Source organism: Aspergillus clavatus, genomic scaffold (assembly GCF_000002715.2).
Source record: "Aspergillus clavatus NRRL 1 1099423829802 genomic scaffold, whole genome shotgun sequence".
NCBI classification, from domain to species: Eukaryota; Fungi; Ascomycota; class Eurotiomycetes; order Eurotiales; family Aspergillaceae; genus Aspergillus; species Aspergillus clavatus.
Window position 1 is genome coordinate 2,453,070 of NW_001517097.1, and position 15,102 is coordinate 2,468,171.

Here is a 15,102-nt window from a genome sequence, read left to right on the forward strand (position 1 = left end):
CTATTCCGCAATGTGGCTCCTGATCCACTCACGCGTGGTCGTGAGCCTTTAGACTTGCGTAGGTTGTAGATTTGCATCCGGTGCCATGCAGGACGATGTACGGACTACGGAGCAGTGAACACTGAACAGGCCAGTAAGACTTCTGACAGATCGGTAGGTGAGTTTAGATAGTAGATACTAGGAAGTAGAAGGTCATCGGTCAGATCGTAGACTCAATCGCATCATTTCAGCCCGTTATTCCCTGTGGTACAGGGGAGAGCTGGGGGAGAGAATAATTTCACAGGACTCCGTACGAATGTGACAATATGTCACCAAGTCCTGCACAAAGTGCAAATTAACACACCGCTACTCAGGTCGAGTACCACTACTAACTACTACTAGTAGTTAGTAATTACTCCCCGTCCTCCGTAGCGTAGGCTCGTAGCCCGTTCCCATCTCCCAAATCAACTAACCTAGCGAGGGAGCGGCGGTCCCAGTCGCGTCATGGATCGAGCCGAAGAGCGGGTTATAATGAGGCGAGTTATATTTTGGCCGTTGACCTTGGGTGATGGAGACCGTTGAAATTAAATTTCTGGTCAATTTGCGCCCCTGTGGATACCGGAATACAAACGACTAACGTTACCTGGACTTACTCCGTAGGATGGGTCCCGGTCTTTTCTAGAACGAGAGTACGGACTACGGGACACAGGGGGGAAACGGAAGATGGATTTACCACCACAAGTCGCTAGGGACTTCGCTAATAATGATACTTGACTCTTAGATCTTTTAATAAACAAAGCGATTAAAGACACTTGCTTATGAGTTTGAGTGATGAGAGACACATAGAAGTAACAGAAATGATATCTAGAAGCATACTAGGTGATATAAATGACCTTAGCATAATAACAGTGGTGAAATAGACAGTGCCCATTTTATAATTAATGAATCAAGATTCTCCAATCCCCTGCCTCACAATCAAAGGATGTTTATGTGAAATAGATATTGTAGATTACCTCTTTAAGCATCTAGCAATTATTCCTGTACTATGTCCTCCGGTACATGCAACAGGGCGTCATTATATTTCCCAGGCACTATCCAGCAACTACAGATACAAAATGTGATAATCTATCTAGTACCTATCGATAATTACATACACTGTACGTAGATCTGATTACCAAGTTATCACACTGACTATTCTGGTCTATTGTCCTTTCCTTGAAAAGACATCTGCACCTGTCCCAATCCGTCTCAGTCACAAATGCTACCGAGATGTGAGATGCCTCGGAGCCGAAAGGCAAACGACACCCATTTCTGAACTTTTTTTTTCTGCAGAAAATGCGGCAGCACTGCGCCATTGCTGCACAGACGAGATGTCCCGTAGTCTGTACTCGATGGGTCTTCGCATTGTCAGCCAGTGAGGAGCTGTCGTTTTTTTACAATGTACGGGAGACGGGGAGAGGATTATCCGTCTCCACCGGCTGACAGGGATTTGGAATCTTATTTGGTACCATACATACACGATCAACATAAGTAGTTTGACATCGGTGTTGCGTTTGTCTCACTCTCCTGTCAGATCTAGTTCGATATTAATAATTCATGAGTGTGAGTTATGGTCAATATTGAATATGGAGTATCTATAGTTGAACGGAGTATATACCCCTGTAGATATACCCTCCGTAGCTGGTGGTAACTTAAGTTAACAAAGCAGGTATTCCTCATAGCATGTGATTCTGTCTTACCTTACCTCGTCCTCATACTTCATACTTGGTACCTGATAACTATGTTTCTATAATTTCATCTCCCTAACGGCTAAAACGTTACTGCTACTGCATAGGCCATCAAAATCTATTCTGGTCCTGGATAACCCTCTAGCCGAGGTCGAATCTATCAAGCTAACACGGCGTATTTACCATAGAACAGCCATTAATCTAAATTATCCCGAATCCATGGGAAATCATTAGTTACAAACCCCAACAACACGTGGATTATGTGGACAATTCCACAAACGAGGTCCCCGATGGACCACAACGGCTTCCTAGGTAGCCAATGTGGTTAAAACAAGGGTTCCATTTTCATCGTCACTTTTCACTGTCGGGATTCGCTTTTCTCTGTTCTCTTTTCCCTTCAATCCCTTGCTCTCCACCTCGTTTACTATTAGTATTGCAATACATTAATGTGATCGCCATCTTTTTAACCACAGATCATCCCTCAATTACCACAATATCAGTATTCAGTAGTCCCTGACTCCCCTACACGTACCAATCATTACCTAGATATCCTAATATCACTTTAACCGCCTCTTGGAATCCGACCATTGATCGTTCTCGAACGAGCTATTCTCGAATCCCGGTCCCCAAGACCATCCATGGTTGGTCAAGATCAATTTAATTGAATTCCCGAGAATAAATCCCCTCGTCCAATTTCGATCCCCCCATCTATCGTATCGAAGATTCGAGCGATACTCTAGCAGTTCACGGTGTAGTTGAAGAGTGGGGCATTTCTTGGCTTTTTTTTTTTTTTTTTTTTTTCAATAATGAGAATTATTTTTCCAAGACTCGAAGCTTGAGAGAGAACGGGAAGATTGTTCGGAGTAAAGGATGATGTCCTCGAGGGATGATCGCAATTGAATTCAATTGCTACTAAGGCTGTTTCCGTATGACAGCGCTGAGGAAGTTGGCATATATCCCTGGCTCCAGATCAGGTCTCCTGGATGTCATATCCTGCAATCTATCCACTGATGTTCAAAGTCATATCAGACTTTATTGATCACCGTCTTTGTATGTCTGAGTTGAGTTGTATCCTCATTAGCTCGTACATTCAGGATGAATATTTACAATAGAGGGTTACTGGATGTTCTGGTATGTGAACTATCACAGCAACCCTTAGTATAGGACACACCAGATCCAGATATCTCCTTGGTAAAATCTTCGTGTAAACTGCCTTTCTATCATCCCCTTCTTCATTGCAGATAAATCAGCAAATTAAAAGACATAGATTTTGACACGTGATCTGTCGCTCAATTAACGGGGGTGTTTCCTCACTGGAAAGGTTAATAGAGTAACTGCATGATGTCTTGCATTTAATATCTGTAATGTGATGAGCCTAGGTGTGCTCAGCAGTTAAGATACTATAGACATGAAAATTCCTACTTCAATGAAGATTGTTGCTAGGGTCTAACAACCTGTTATGTTGGACTACACCATCATAAGTTCTATAGTAATGTGTCTATCTAGAGCAATGGAAGGATGCCTTGAATTATGGCAAGAACAGGAATGTCATTGCATCTTCTAATCTTAATAGACATGACAGCCTCTTGTGCGATCTGTAAATACAATTTACGGGTGTTTCTGTAGGTGGTATTAGAGAGCTTCATAATCAAAATATATATTTGGAAAATGGAGGAGGCACACCATAGCCATCATATATAACACATAAAATTTCATGATTCCTTGATGAGAAGCCCCTATCATAATGAGGATGGCTTATCACAATGAAAAGGTGCTTTTTGAATATCCTCAAACCATCACAAAAGCAATTGACAAGAGTGTTGTTGCCTGGTGATTTGACTAAACCATTTTGACGCTAACGAAGTAAGACTGTTCAGCACTTCATGGCCTACATCTAAATAAACTCGACTTCCCAGGCACCTCTGAACTCGAGACCACCAATAGATGAAGATATCGAAGAGTTCGGGGAATTCTCCTACTCTGTGCCCAATAACACCGCTACAGTCGTCGTTTGATACTTTCTTCTCTGCTCAGCAAACCAGTGAAGCTCTCGAGGACACAACATCTCCGCTCGAGCTTGAATCGGTTCCTGGGCCCCGGCTTGTAAGTAGCTCGATTTCCATGATAAGAATGGAGACTAATTTGAAGTTGGCCTGACTGCTTTACTAATGATGGCGAACCATGGTGAGGAGCAGTCATGCGATGAAGACCAGTCTCGAGCAGCAATCGCTACTACCAGCGAGAAGCAAAGAGATCAACCAATATTAGTCGGGATGACCGAATCTATATCAACACATTGTGAGAAGGGCCAGTGGCGTGAAGCTCATGAATTACAAGAAAGACTTGTGGAGAACCGGAAGAAAATCTTAGGACCAGACCATGCAGATACCCTTACGGGCATACGCGAGCTGGCGGACATTTACGCGCAACAGGGACGGTTTAAGGAAGCCGAGGAGCTTCTTCTGCACGTTTCGCAGAGTCAGGAGGACACTTTAGGAGCAGATCATCCTTCTGCCCTTGCTAGCATGTCTAGCTTAGCAGCAACATACTTGAAGCAGGGGAGGTTAGAAGAAGCAGAAGCGCTGCAGACAAGAACTCTGGAAGCTATGAAGCAGGTTCTTGGACCGGAGCATCCGAGCACCCTGTACAACACGAGTGGTCTCGCATCAATTTACTTGAGATTAGGACGATGGAAGGAGGCAGAGGCGCTGGAGGTTCCGACTGTGGAATCTCAAAAGAGAGTGCTGGGGCCAGATCAGCCAGATACATTAACCAGTATGTCCAATCTGGCGTCTATCTACTCAAGCCAGGGGCGCTGGAAGGACGCAGAAGTGTTAGAGTTACAGATTGCAGAAACCCAGAAGTCGACACTCGGGCAAAAGCACCCCTCTACCTTGAGTAACCTAACAAACTTGGCAACTACATATTTCAAGCAAGGACAGTTGGAGAAGGCTAAAGACGTTTCCTCACAAGTTGCGGATTCCTACCGAGAAACCCTCGCACCAGATCACCCAGAAGTACTCCGCAATATGTCCAACCTGGCCGCCATCTGCTGTGCGCAGGGGCAGTGGAAGGAAGCCGAAGGGATATTCCTTCAAGTACTTGACGCTCAGAAACGGGTCCTTGGGTCCAGTCATCCCGATAGTCTGATCCTCATGTGTAACCTGGCATTCACCCTCAAGCGACAGACAAGATGGAAGGAAGCCGAAGAGCTGGAAGTTCAGGTGATGGAGACAAGACGGGAGGTTCTGGGGTCAGGACATCCAGAGACACTGATAAGCATGCACAATCTCGCGCATACGCAGAAGGGCCTCGAAAAGCATCAGGAAGCCGTTGCTATGATGGAGGATTGTCTCAAGCTCCGAACACAGCTGTTGGGGCCAGATCACCCCGCCACTGTGGCCTCGAGATTGACTCTCAAGGAGTGGAAGCCCTGGGGTGGACTTGCCAGCGTAACGGACTCGGTGCGAGAGACGAGTCTCCGAGTCATGGGCCTTTTTGGATGGAAGCAGCACTCCTAAGAATAGGCATGCATACCTAAAACAGAAGCAGCTTGGTATGTGTCGGTGTTGACCGGCATCCTCGGTGAGACTCCAGACAGCAAAGGCCACTCCATCATCCATATGGTCTATCTACTCTGTCAAGATTCTGCGATATCCATCCTCCTTAATTGTCTGGATCTTGGTTCGCAAAATATAGAACCGGATCGGATTTTAGGCCAGTCTAAAAAGGGTAATTGCATTTGGCATCGGTAAAAATGCTGCACATACTTAGTGCGGAGTACTTCTCTGTGCGTACCACCGTGCTACGTAATATTCAGTAGGACTAAAATAAAATCCAGATCATGATGGACTATGGAGGTTGTCCATGATGATTTCCTAGTCTAGTTTAACTACGTTGTGGTATTACGCCGCTGAAAGCCTGGCATGCGAGATAGTGGATACTAATCAGCATGGGCTGAATCGGTTCCCTTGGTTTGGTCTCCTCATCTCCTGTAATTATCAGCCAAAGTCCTACTTATCAGCAGCTTTCATTTCTCCTTTCTTTTTTCTTTGGATCTTAATAGTCAGATGTATCTAGCCATTTCACGGCAAGTTGAGCCCGGGACATGCGGCATCGGCATTTGGTGTTTGGTGCTTTTATTTGAACAGATCCCGGTATTTAACAGCAGTATTGTGTTTGTAAGCCTGCGAGATCTCGATCCACATCAATAGTACCGTAGGTTATTTTCAATTCCAGCCCGTGTCGAGTTCAACAGTCAGCACTCAAAAAAGGTCCAATAATGTGAACTGCATAAGTACTACTTCAATGCATCTGTTGTTCTTGTGTTCTTCTGGGTCGAGGTTGCAGTTGCCTTGTATTTTCGGAGTGTCCTCTTCGAGTAGTGTGCAGGATCCCATATCTGATACATCAGATAACGGCCACAACGTAGACATCGATAGGAATTCATCATCCTCCTGCTCTAGAACAAGTACCATAAACACTCAGGATACAGTGTATAGATCTCCTATCCCACTTCCACGTTCACCTAAAGTATGACTATCAACTCCGCGTACTCGACTAGGTTGATGGATAATCATGTGACTTAAAAATTGATTAGGATTACAGCAAACGAAAGGATAAAGCTCTACTTATCGATAAGCCTTCATCATGTGTTATCACGTGCGGGGAAACTGTTATTCCCCAACAGGTGTGACGGCATCAACAACGCCGAATCGTCTCTAGGAGTAACTATTTCTGTTCAGGCTCAAAACAATTGCCAAAGCTCATATATGACACAGCTTTTCCCGAAACCAGAACTATTTGATACAACTGCCTGGTTAGTTGCTCTCCGTGGATAGGTTCGCGGACTGTGGGGCTGCTCCTTTTGCCAACTTGTTTGAATTGAAAGCAAGGCCCTTTTCTATCGCTTCGATCTTCCACCATTCTCCTGACTTGATTACTCTCAGGCATCACTCATATATCTTCCGAAATAACCCATCTGTTCAATATGGCACATCCTCTCGTCCCTGTCTCGGAGATTCCAACTGTCTCTCTGTTGTACAAACTAGGCCGTTTACTGCCATCCTCCGCGCCTCTCGAACAACCATCTCGAAACCTCAATAACATCATCTCTCTTATCCGGAACGATATCACGAAGCTGGAGAATGTCGATTGCATTGTAAATGCCGCCAATCAATGCCTCCTGGGAGGTGGTGGGGTCGACGGTGCGATCCATCGCGCTGCAGGACCAGGCCTGCTCAAGGAATGCCGGACGCTGAACGGCTGCAGAACCGGGGATGCCAAGATTACATCTGCCTATAACCTCCCATGCAAAAAGGTCATCCATACGGTGGGACCAGTCTATCATTATGAGATGTCAAAGAGCGATGACGGACCCGAGACATTGCTGCGTAGCTGCTATCGCCGAAGCCTGGAGCTTGCTGTGGAGAATGATATGAAAAGCATTGCGTTCGCCGCGATTAGCACCGGTGTCTATGGATACCCAAGCGACGAGGCGGCTCATGCTGCCCTCGATGAGGTTCGAATGTTCCTGGAGCGCTCGGGTAATATTGACAGGTTGGAAAGGGTCATCTTCTGCAACTTTGAGCAGAAGGACGAAATAGCGTACGAGGAAAATATCCCGTAAGTGGCTGACTAACTGTTCATATTTTATCCAGCATTGAGAATTTGCCAACTATCGATACTGAACGTGGTTAGCTTGATTTTCCCACCGGTCGAACAGGACCTTCCTCACAATAACGCCCAGCCCGAGTCCCAAGTAAAGACAGACAGTGAGTCTTCGTCGTCGGCAGAAGTACTCGCAGCCAAACTTCCCGATCCTCCCACCGCGGATCCTAGACTGGAGGGCCAACCCGAAACTAAGAGAAAGAAAGTTAACTCAGAAGACCTGGAATCAACTGTCGAACTTCAACCCGAAGATTACCGTTCCCGAAGTGATTACCGGAGCGAGGACGATTGGGAGGAGGTCGACAAAACCGAAGGTGGCCCCACAGAGAGGCTTGACGATGAGCCCATCGAGATAGATAGGGCATCTGCAGCAGACGTGCACAGTGTTCAGTCCAGTGGGATCATTGAGAGGGATGATCCTCAAATAGCAGTTAATATGCTGACGAAGGATTGGTAGGTCGCAACCTGCGGCGGATATGATGACTTGATGCTGCTATGATGATTTTGTCCGGATGGTCGTGGCGTTGTACTTTCCAGGACACAAATGGAAGGCGTTCTTTACATTCTCCAGATAATCGTTCAATTGCAATATTGCTTTCTCACGGACCCAGTCCTTTCTTAGATCTGATTGTTAATAGCGGCATAGTATGTAAAATGCAAACGCTGCAAACAAGCTTTCTAGCGGAAAGTCAACTCTCCGATATCTTTTATCTGTTGATGCGACATAAATGGTTTATTCTTCCAAGTGAAGGCGGTCCATTCAGAGGGTGTCTCTAATTTATATTCATTTTCTCTACACTGGTAGTATCCCAACTTCTCACGCCCGTCCTAAGAGCTCCAAACCGGACCAATTGCACCCATTGAACTACACATCTGGCACGCCCACGGCCAGTACACGCGACCAGCAATATGCCTCCCCCAAAACCCACACCGGGCGAAGCAGCTACGAACAAACCAAGCTCCAGATTCAGAGTCCTCGCCCCCGAACTGGCTAAAATTCGATCATCAAGGCCGTCCGCCCCCTCAAGCTCCTCGCCCTCGCCTTCTGCCTCTGCCTCTGCCTCCGCCGCGAATCCCTCCCCATCCATCCCCAATGCGCAATCCACCCCCCGTCCCAGCAGACCGTCCCTGTTCTCACTCTTCCGGGAACGCTACGCGAGCATTCCCACGCCCATCCGCCGGACTTTCCGCGTCCTCCGCGTGCTAGCCCCCATAGTCCCCATCGGGATCTTTTTCTCCGAACACGTGCTCCAGGTGATGTGGGTGCGCGGCCCGTCGATGACGCCCTTCCTGAACGAAGATTACGAGACAATGCATACGAAGAGCGATATGGTTCTGGTGAACATGTGGCCGTTCGGAGGCGCGGGGTGGCCCTGGGAGCGGAAGCGAAGGTTGGAACGAGGGATGATTGTTACGTTTCGGTAGGTGTTCTCCTCCGCCGCTTGGTTTGGAGTGCTGGTCGGAAATGTTTTTTTTTTTTTTCTGATTTACTGGGTGTAGGTCGCCGGCCAATCCTAAGCATATCGCTATCAAGCGCGTCATTGGTCTCCCCGGGGACCGTATCACGACTCGGGAGCCCTGTATGAAGACCTCGCAGATTGTGCCGTTCAATCATGTTTGGCTGGAGGGTGATGCGGAGGACCCGAAGAAGTCGCTCGACAGTAACACGTACGGGCCGGTGAGTATCAGTCTGATCACGGGGAGGGTCATGGCGGTCTTACGGCCGCAGTTCAGGTGGCTCAATTGGCAGGGTTGGGAGAATGGGGTCGTTGAAGGCGATGATAAACATAAGTTTGGGGAGAATTACCGGCAAGATGTACGGCAGAGAGTTTTGAAAGAGGCTGTCAAGCTGGAGAGACCTCAATTCGAATAGGTAAGGCCCCATTCTACGGTGTTTCTTTGACAGGAATGTACATGTAGATGCATTGTATATAGTCGCGTGTATTAACATCAGAGTGTATGACTATGTGAACCTAGTAGTATAATCACAAGCATACTAATTAAGCCTTGGAGGGGAGTCTCGGACAAGTGAGGGCATTCCCAAGTTCAGCTCTGCATCACTGTACCTGTTTCCCAGGTGGTACTGTCAAAGGAACAAAGCCGGGTCTGATTCAGATCAGGGTCTAATCAACCGGATGTCTTGTGGCTTCTCTTCTTGCAGCCGATCAATCTCGGACGCAATGCTCATGACCCAGCGGTCTCTCTCGACCCTGCTCCTTGCTTTGAATACCACGGTCCGTCCCGGAACACCCAGCGTGGAAACTTGCTTCAGGGTCTGTTTCGTCTGCCCCTTCTTCCCAAGCTCTTGGGCTCGAAAATAATTCTTCCGCAAAGGTTGCCAGACCACAAACGTGATGGCTGTATCCTCGTCGCAGCTTGTATAGACATCGGATGAGAGATATATGCGAGGCAGAGCACGATGCCCTGGGTGATTGCTGTCAAATGTTTGGTTTGCGTACAGCAGATCCGATTCGGTCACGAGACCGGAGTAGATGTAACAATCCTCCAGATCCAGGGCCGTTTCGAGGTTCTGGTGAATGTGAGGTATCTCGACGCCGGTCCGATTTCGTAGTGAGCTGCGGAATATCAAAAGCTTCCCAGCGGCGAGGATAACGTCGCACTTTTTGAAGGTCGAGTGACGGCGAGGCTTGCGATACAACTGCCCAGACATCTGAATGGCTTGTCAAAGAATGAACATATGCTGATGATCGGTTCGACTGACCTTGATAATTCGACACCCGGCCAAAGCACATATGTTGTGCAAGAATGGTGACGCTTCTGACTTTTTGCTCTCCCACTTCTCAGCTGATTGTCCGATCATAGATTCCATCTCTTCGTCCATATCTAGGATTTCCAGATTTTGTTTTCGAATAGCTTTGAGCTCGTACGAGTCCGCCGCAACACGGGCTTTCCAATACTTGACCAAAGCCTCAAGCCTTCTCATCCACTCGTCTCTGGCAACCATGTCGTAAGCTTGTAATCGGACAACAAGACCGTTATCAAGTACCAATTCAAGAGTCCGATCGTCGTCGAATTGCTTTGTTGCACCATCGTCTCTGTGGGTATCTTCTGTTTCGGGATGGAACTCAACATCCGGACCTTCTTGGATATTTGGATCAGCAGGACAGCTGCCACGCTGCACCTGGCGTACTTCCTGTACTCGACAAAGATCAATAAAACCCTCCGCATTTGTGAGGTTATGTATGGACCGTTGGGCAAGCGCGCGAGCTTCTTGGTCATGTTCCTTGATGTGCACCTCGTTTCCGCTAGACAGCCATGTAATCTCGCCGTCTTGAATCGGATAGGGGTTAACATCGTATGACAGAGGCATTTCCTTCAGTATCTGCCGTGCTGAGGGTATACTATCCTCTCCAGGACAGAGCTTCGGAGGTGCTGGAGGCAGGGCCTTTGCAGGCCTGCAAAATAAGAGGTAATGATCTTGCGTAAAGAAATAAAGACGCTTGAAAAACATCTTGTTCAAGCGCTGATGTACACCCATCTGGGAAGTCAGACGAACCAGAAATCCCTCGACAGGGTGTGGCTCTTCCGTTTTCACGTCAGTGTCCTTCACGAATGTTTGGTAATGCTGCCTTGGCCTCAGTTGGAGCTGGTGTGTCGTTTGCATCGCAAGTGACCCATACATCTTCTCTTCGTTGACACCAAGCACCCATTCTAATCTGTCGTAGCGCTTCCAAGCGAGACCCATCTGTTCCGTCTTTGACCACTCACTTAGCACCTCTACCCATTCAGTGCAGTTTTCCAGCATTTTCATGCAGCCCCGAATAATGGCAGCAGCTGCATAGCTATCCTGGGATGCGTAGCGCTCAAGTGTGTCACCAGTGTGAGCCCCTTCCTCGTCCTGGGCCCCAGGTTTGGTCTTCAGTTGCTCAAAGGGGTTCTGGAAGACAAGAGATACCCCCAGACCTGGCACACTGATCGTAAGTGAGCTTGGACGCTGCCGCCCTAGGACTTGTGAGATGAATGTAAACCACTCGGTGGCATGAGCTGTGGATTTCGGACGCATCAAGTGTATTTTAGTGCCATTCTTGCAAGGTCTCCAGATCACAATGGTCTTATCTAACGAAGAATACAGGTTGATTTTCGTGTTTCTTCGATTCAAGGGAATTTCGTCGTAGGCTTTGACCCGGGATCCTGGTTTCTGGATCTCGGGGATTACCCGCGTCTTATACATCTGAAGCGTAACTGGCGCTTCCTCGTCAGACGTCAATCGACAAACCACAAGATACTCCTTCCAGCTGTCTGCTACCCTTGTTTCCATTCTCAAACTGTCGGTTTCAGTATAGTCTTCTGGAAGTTCCTTCTGCACCGTTTCTTCAATGCGAACAAGCATCCTCTCGCACTTAATGATCTCACCCTCTCGCAGCCGGCGCCGATGTCTTCGAGTTCCTGAGAGTACATCGTAAGTGTTCGCGACCCGAGATAGTAGTCGTTGCTGTCTGTTCCTCAGTTTGTCATCATATCTGTATCTTGCAACTTTCCGGTTGAATGAAGTCCTTGAGTTTCTTGTGACCTGCCGGAGGTCGACCAAATCGTCTTCTCTTTCACTTTGGGGCTCCTGTCGCTCAAGGGCAGTAGATGACAATGTGCTAAGCCTTTGTTTACCTTTAGGTGATGATCTAGGCTTCATTAAAGCGATTGTAGAGCCAGATTCACTGGGAAGAGCCATGGGAATTGACTGACTGGCATCATGTTGACCAGGGATACTAAGAGTTCGCCTACTGTCCGCTGTGCCCGAATGGTAATCGAGGTCGACCGGACCAGAATTGCTTTCCCTGGCTGTAAAATAGGTCGATGCAGCATCTTTTTTCTTCTGGACAGGCACGTCGTTCGACTCAGGCTGCTTTCCGGTCGAGATAGAATCCGTGTCAGATGGGTCTCTAGACGGAACTTCAGCAGCCTCAACTAGTGGGTAGGGTATAGCTTGGAGGTCGGCAGGTTGCCCGGCTGGGCCTTGATCATCTTCCTCCTCGTCTCTTGAGGTATCGCCATTCTCTTTTTGTATAATTGTATCAATAAGTGGGGTACTATCCTCCCGAGCGGCTGACGATATCTGTTCTTGATCTGACTGGTCGGGGGATTGGGCGACTGTAAGGTCTGCTGAGAAGGTGACCGTCCTGGAGGTGTAGTTTCGAAACTTGAGTCTCGTCCTATACCAATGTTTGCGGTGATGTTGTAGCCAGCCCTCAGGGATGGGTCCAATGAAGAATCTCCTACTTGTCATATGCAAGTGATGAGCAGAGGCATATCGCTTTTCAAACAATTAGCTCTGGAGTTGAATTGGTCCCTTTTCTTTGAGTACATTTCCTATGATTGAGATCTCAAAAGGAATACATACTAGCTTTTCAGCCGTAAAAGAGCCCGGTTCCAGTCCGTGAAGCTCTTCATGGAGCTCGGTCTCGGGGTTTGTGTCCATTCTTCTAGTGCTGGCATGCTGATCGGCAGGCTCTGGAGTGCTCATCTCATCTTACAACAACTTCGAGACCCGAGAGAGGAATTTTGTACTCGAGGCATTAGTGAGTAGTTAAAAGCTCTCGATAGGGGATCGATATCCGGGGGGGGGATCAACAATGTAAAACAAGCGTTCCTCAGGCACCTGAGGTTCGTTGATTCGATCCACGAACCATGATGTCATAATGCACGTGAAGTTGCACTGTTTGGAATGTATGTTCTGTTTACATTGTTTATTTTGTTTGCACTAATGTTCAGGGGCCGTCCCGCTTCATCGTGGGCTTGCGTGTCCCGCTACTGGCGGTGAGTGACAGCTGTTGTTGACAGCTGTTGTTGTTGATAGCTGCCGATTCCCCTCATCTCCATTACCTCTTCATTCTTCTCTCGTCGACTTCTTGTATATCCAAAATATTTTCGCAATCTGCACAATGGCCGCTGCTATTCCCCCTGGTGGTACCTGGTTTGACACCCTCAACAAATCTTTTGCCGATGTTCCTGTTGGTGACAATGGCATCTCTACCACCGAGTTTCTTGAGGCCGCCGAGTCTCTGGTGACCCTTTTCGGTAAGTAGTCACTAAGTTTCTATGGGCTTGCGAACTGCGGGACTAGAAGCTGACCTCCATTCCAGACCTTCTCGGCAGCAAGTGCTTCGCTCCCGTCAAGAGTGATCTTCTAGGCAATATCCAGGTCCAGCCCATGCATGCCCCGCACTCATCGTTCGTGAAGACTAAACCTACCACAGAAAGTTAGACAGAGGCAGCTGGCTGCCCCTGCTGAGTCTGAGACTCTCCAGGCTCTTGTTCTGAACGAACTGAAGACTGGAAAGCACAATGCTACGGAAGGACTTTTGTGGCTCGTCCGGTACGTCCTTTGCTTCTCATCTGCACGAGTACATGGAAGATCCCCTCTCCACGATCACATCAAGTCAACAAAATGACACTAGGACTAATGGTTTCTATTTTGCTTAGGGGCCTTGATTTCACCGTTCAGGCTCTCCGCCACAACCTCAACGAGCCCACGGCTGAACTCTCGAATTCCTTCCGTGACGCCTATGGCAGAACTCTCAAGCCCCATCACTCCTTCGTTGTGAAGCCCATCTTCTCCGCTGCGATGTCTGCCACTCCCTATAGAAAGGACTTCTATGCCAAGCTTGGCGATGATCCTGCTAAGATTGACGCTGCCCTGAGACGGGAAGTCGAGGCTCTGGAGAAGATTGTTGCTACCCTCAATGAGTTCCTGGCACGGAAGGAGACACAATGGAAGTAAACATGCTGCTGGAATCAGCATGGGGAGTTGTCGTCCTCCAAGATCCGGAACCTTTCAGTATATGTGATTCAAGCGTGCAAGGTTTTCAGCGTGTATATATAGGATCTGTGAAGTTATAGGCTATTGGACATGCTTTTGGCTTCAGGATGTACCAGGCCAAGCCGAAATTCCTCCAATCCATCTGGCACTTTTTTGCGATGTAGACCTCAAGCATGAAGATGTTGTGAGTTTGTTGTGAGCGTATGATATAGTAAAGCTCTGATATCTTGTAGCATGTCGTCGAGTCAGTAAACCATTCGCATGTATGAATTTGTCTGCTGGCGACGAAACAGAGTATGTGAGCTCAAATGATAGATTCCCAGCGTGCGGTGATGCCACAAGGCGCCACTTCTTCGATTTCAACCCAGTTCAAAAATAGACCCATGCATCTTTCTGGCCTTCAAAAGAATATCGAGCGGAACAATATTCAGAAAGTAGAACCTGAGACAAAAAGAGAACTGATGTGTAGTAGTCTCCTTGAAATCCGTCCCCCTAGTAGCCGGGCTCAATTCTGGAGACTATCTAAACGCTGTTCAACTTGGTATCTAGATATAATCGATCTGCTTATGAAGCAAAACTCTCCTCCTGAAATTGGCAGTGATTGACAGTTTAACTCCGCTAGCAGCATGGACGCATATTAATACTACGAGCTTGGAATCAATGAATGCCTTTTTAATCCTTAGGTGCGGCGTTCAAGGGGCTTTCTTAGTCTCTCTACAGACTAGATAGTCCCGCTGGCTTGCATCCTGGATTTGCCCATTTGCTGAGCAAGCAAGCCAAATTTTGGAGTGGATGTATAGTTCGGATGGTTTGCTAGTTCGTCGTGTAGATAGTTGATACGAGGAAGCGATCGGAGGTGTCGAATGGGCGGGTTCATAGTGAAAGCCGAACAAACCAATGGTCGATAGTATCAGCAAAAGGGGGTATGCTACTCTGAATCTTGGGCAAGTC

The 15,102-nt window shown here is 47.6% G+C and overlaps 5 protein-coding genes across 5 annotated transcripts, besides 3 other annotated features; 4 read left to right on the forward strand and 1 right to left on the reverse strand.

The window, feature by feature from the left end:
- Positions 1–2,485: 2,485 nt before the first annotated feature.
- Positions 2,486–2,507: a microsatellite.
- Positions 2,508–3,877: 1,370 nt separating this feature from the next.
- On the forward strand, positions 3,878–5,227 carry ACLA_041520 (G. violaceus kinesin; the record flags this gene model as incomplete). The annotated part of the gene is made up of 1 exon (XM_001271359.1): positions 3,878–5,227. The coding sequence occupies one exon, from the start codon at positions 3,878–3,880 to the stop codon at positions 5,225–5,227; it is 1,350 nt and encodes a 449-aa protein (XP_001271360.1).
- Positions 5,228–6,696: 1,469 nt separating this feature from the next.
- ACLA_041530 (macro domain-containing protein) lies at positions 6,697–7,833 on the forward strand (the record flags this gene model as incomplete). The annotated part of the gene is made up of 2 exons (XM_001271360.1): positions 6,697–7,331; positions 7,407–7,833. 2 exons carry the CDS (start codon positions 6,697–6,699, stop codon positions 7,831–7,833), a joined length of 1,062 nt encoding a protein of 353 aa, XP_001271361.1.
- Positions 7,834–8,285: 452 nt separating this feature from the next.
- ACLA_041540 (putative mitochondrial inner membrane protease subunit Imp2) lies at positions 8,286–9,249 on the forward strand (the record flags this gene model as incomplete). Its single annotated transcript, XM_001271361.1, has 2 exons — positions 8,286–8,797; positions 8,877–9,249. The coding sequence occupies 2 exons, from the start codon at positions 8,286–8,288 to the stop codon at positions 9,247–9,249; spliced, it is 885 nt and encodes a 294-aa protein (XP_001271362.1).
- A 243-nt stretch (positions 9,250–9,492) lies between these two features.
- On the reverse strand, positions 9,493–12,810 carry ACLA_041550 (sporulation-specific 71 family protein; the record flags this gene model as incomplete). Its single annotated transcript, XM_001271362.1, has 3 exons — positions 9,493–10,047; positions 10,099–12,645; positions 12,733–12,810. The coding sequence occupies 3 exons, from the start codon at positions 12,808–12,810 to the stop codon at positions 9,493–9,495; spliced, it is 3,180 nt and encodes a 1,059-aa protein (XP_001271363.1).
- Positions 12,811–13,153: 343 nt separating this feature from the next.
- Positions 13,154–13,180: a microsatellite.
- Positions 13,161–13,190: a microsatellite.
- Positions 13,191–13,273: 83 nt separating this feature from the next.
- On the forward strand, positions 13,274–14,112 carry ACLA_041560 (GLTP domain-containing protein; the record flags this gene model as incomplete). Its single annotated transcript, XM_001271363.1, has 4 exons — positions 13,274–13,409; positions 13,475–13,533; positions 13,589–13,707; positions 13,815–14,112. 4 exons carry the CDS (start codon positions 13,274–13,276, stop codon positions 14,110–14,112), a joined length of 612 nt encoding a protein of 203 aa, XP_001271364.1.
- Between the last annotated feature and the right edge of the window lie 990 nt (positions 14,113–15,102).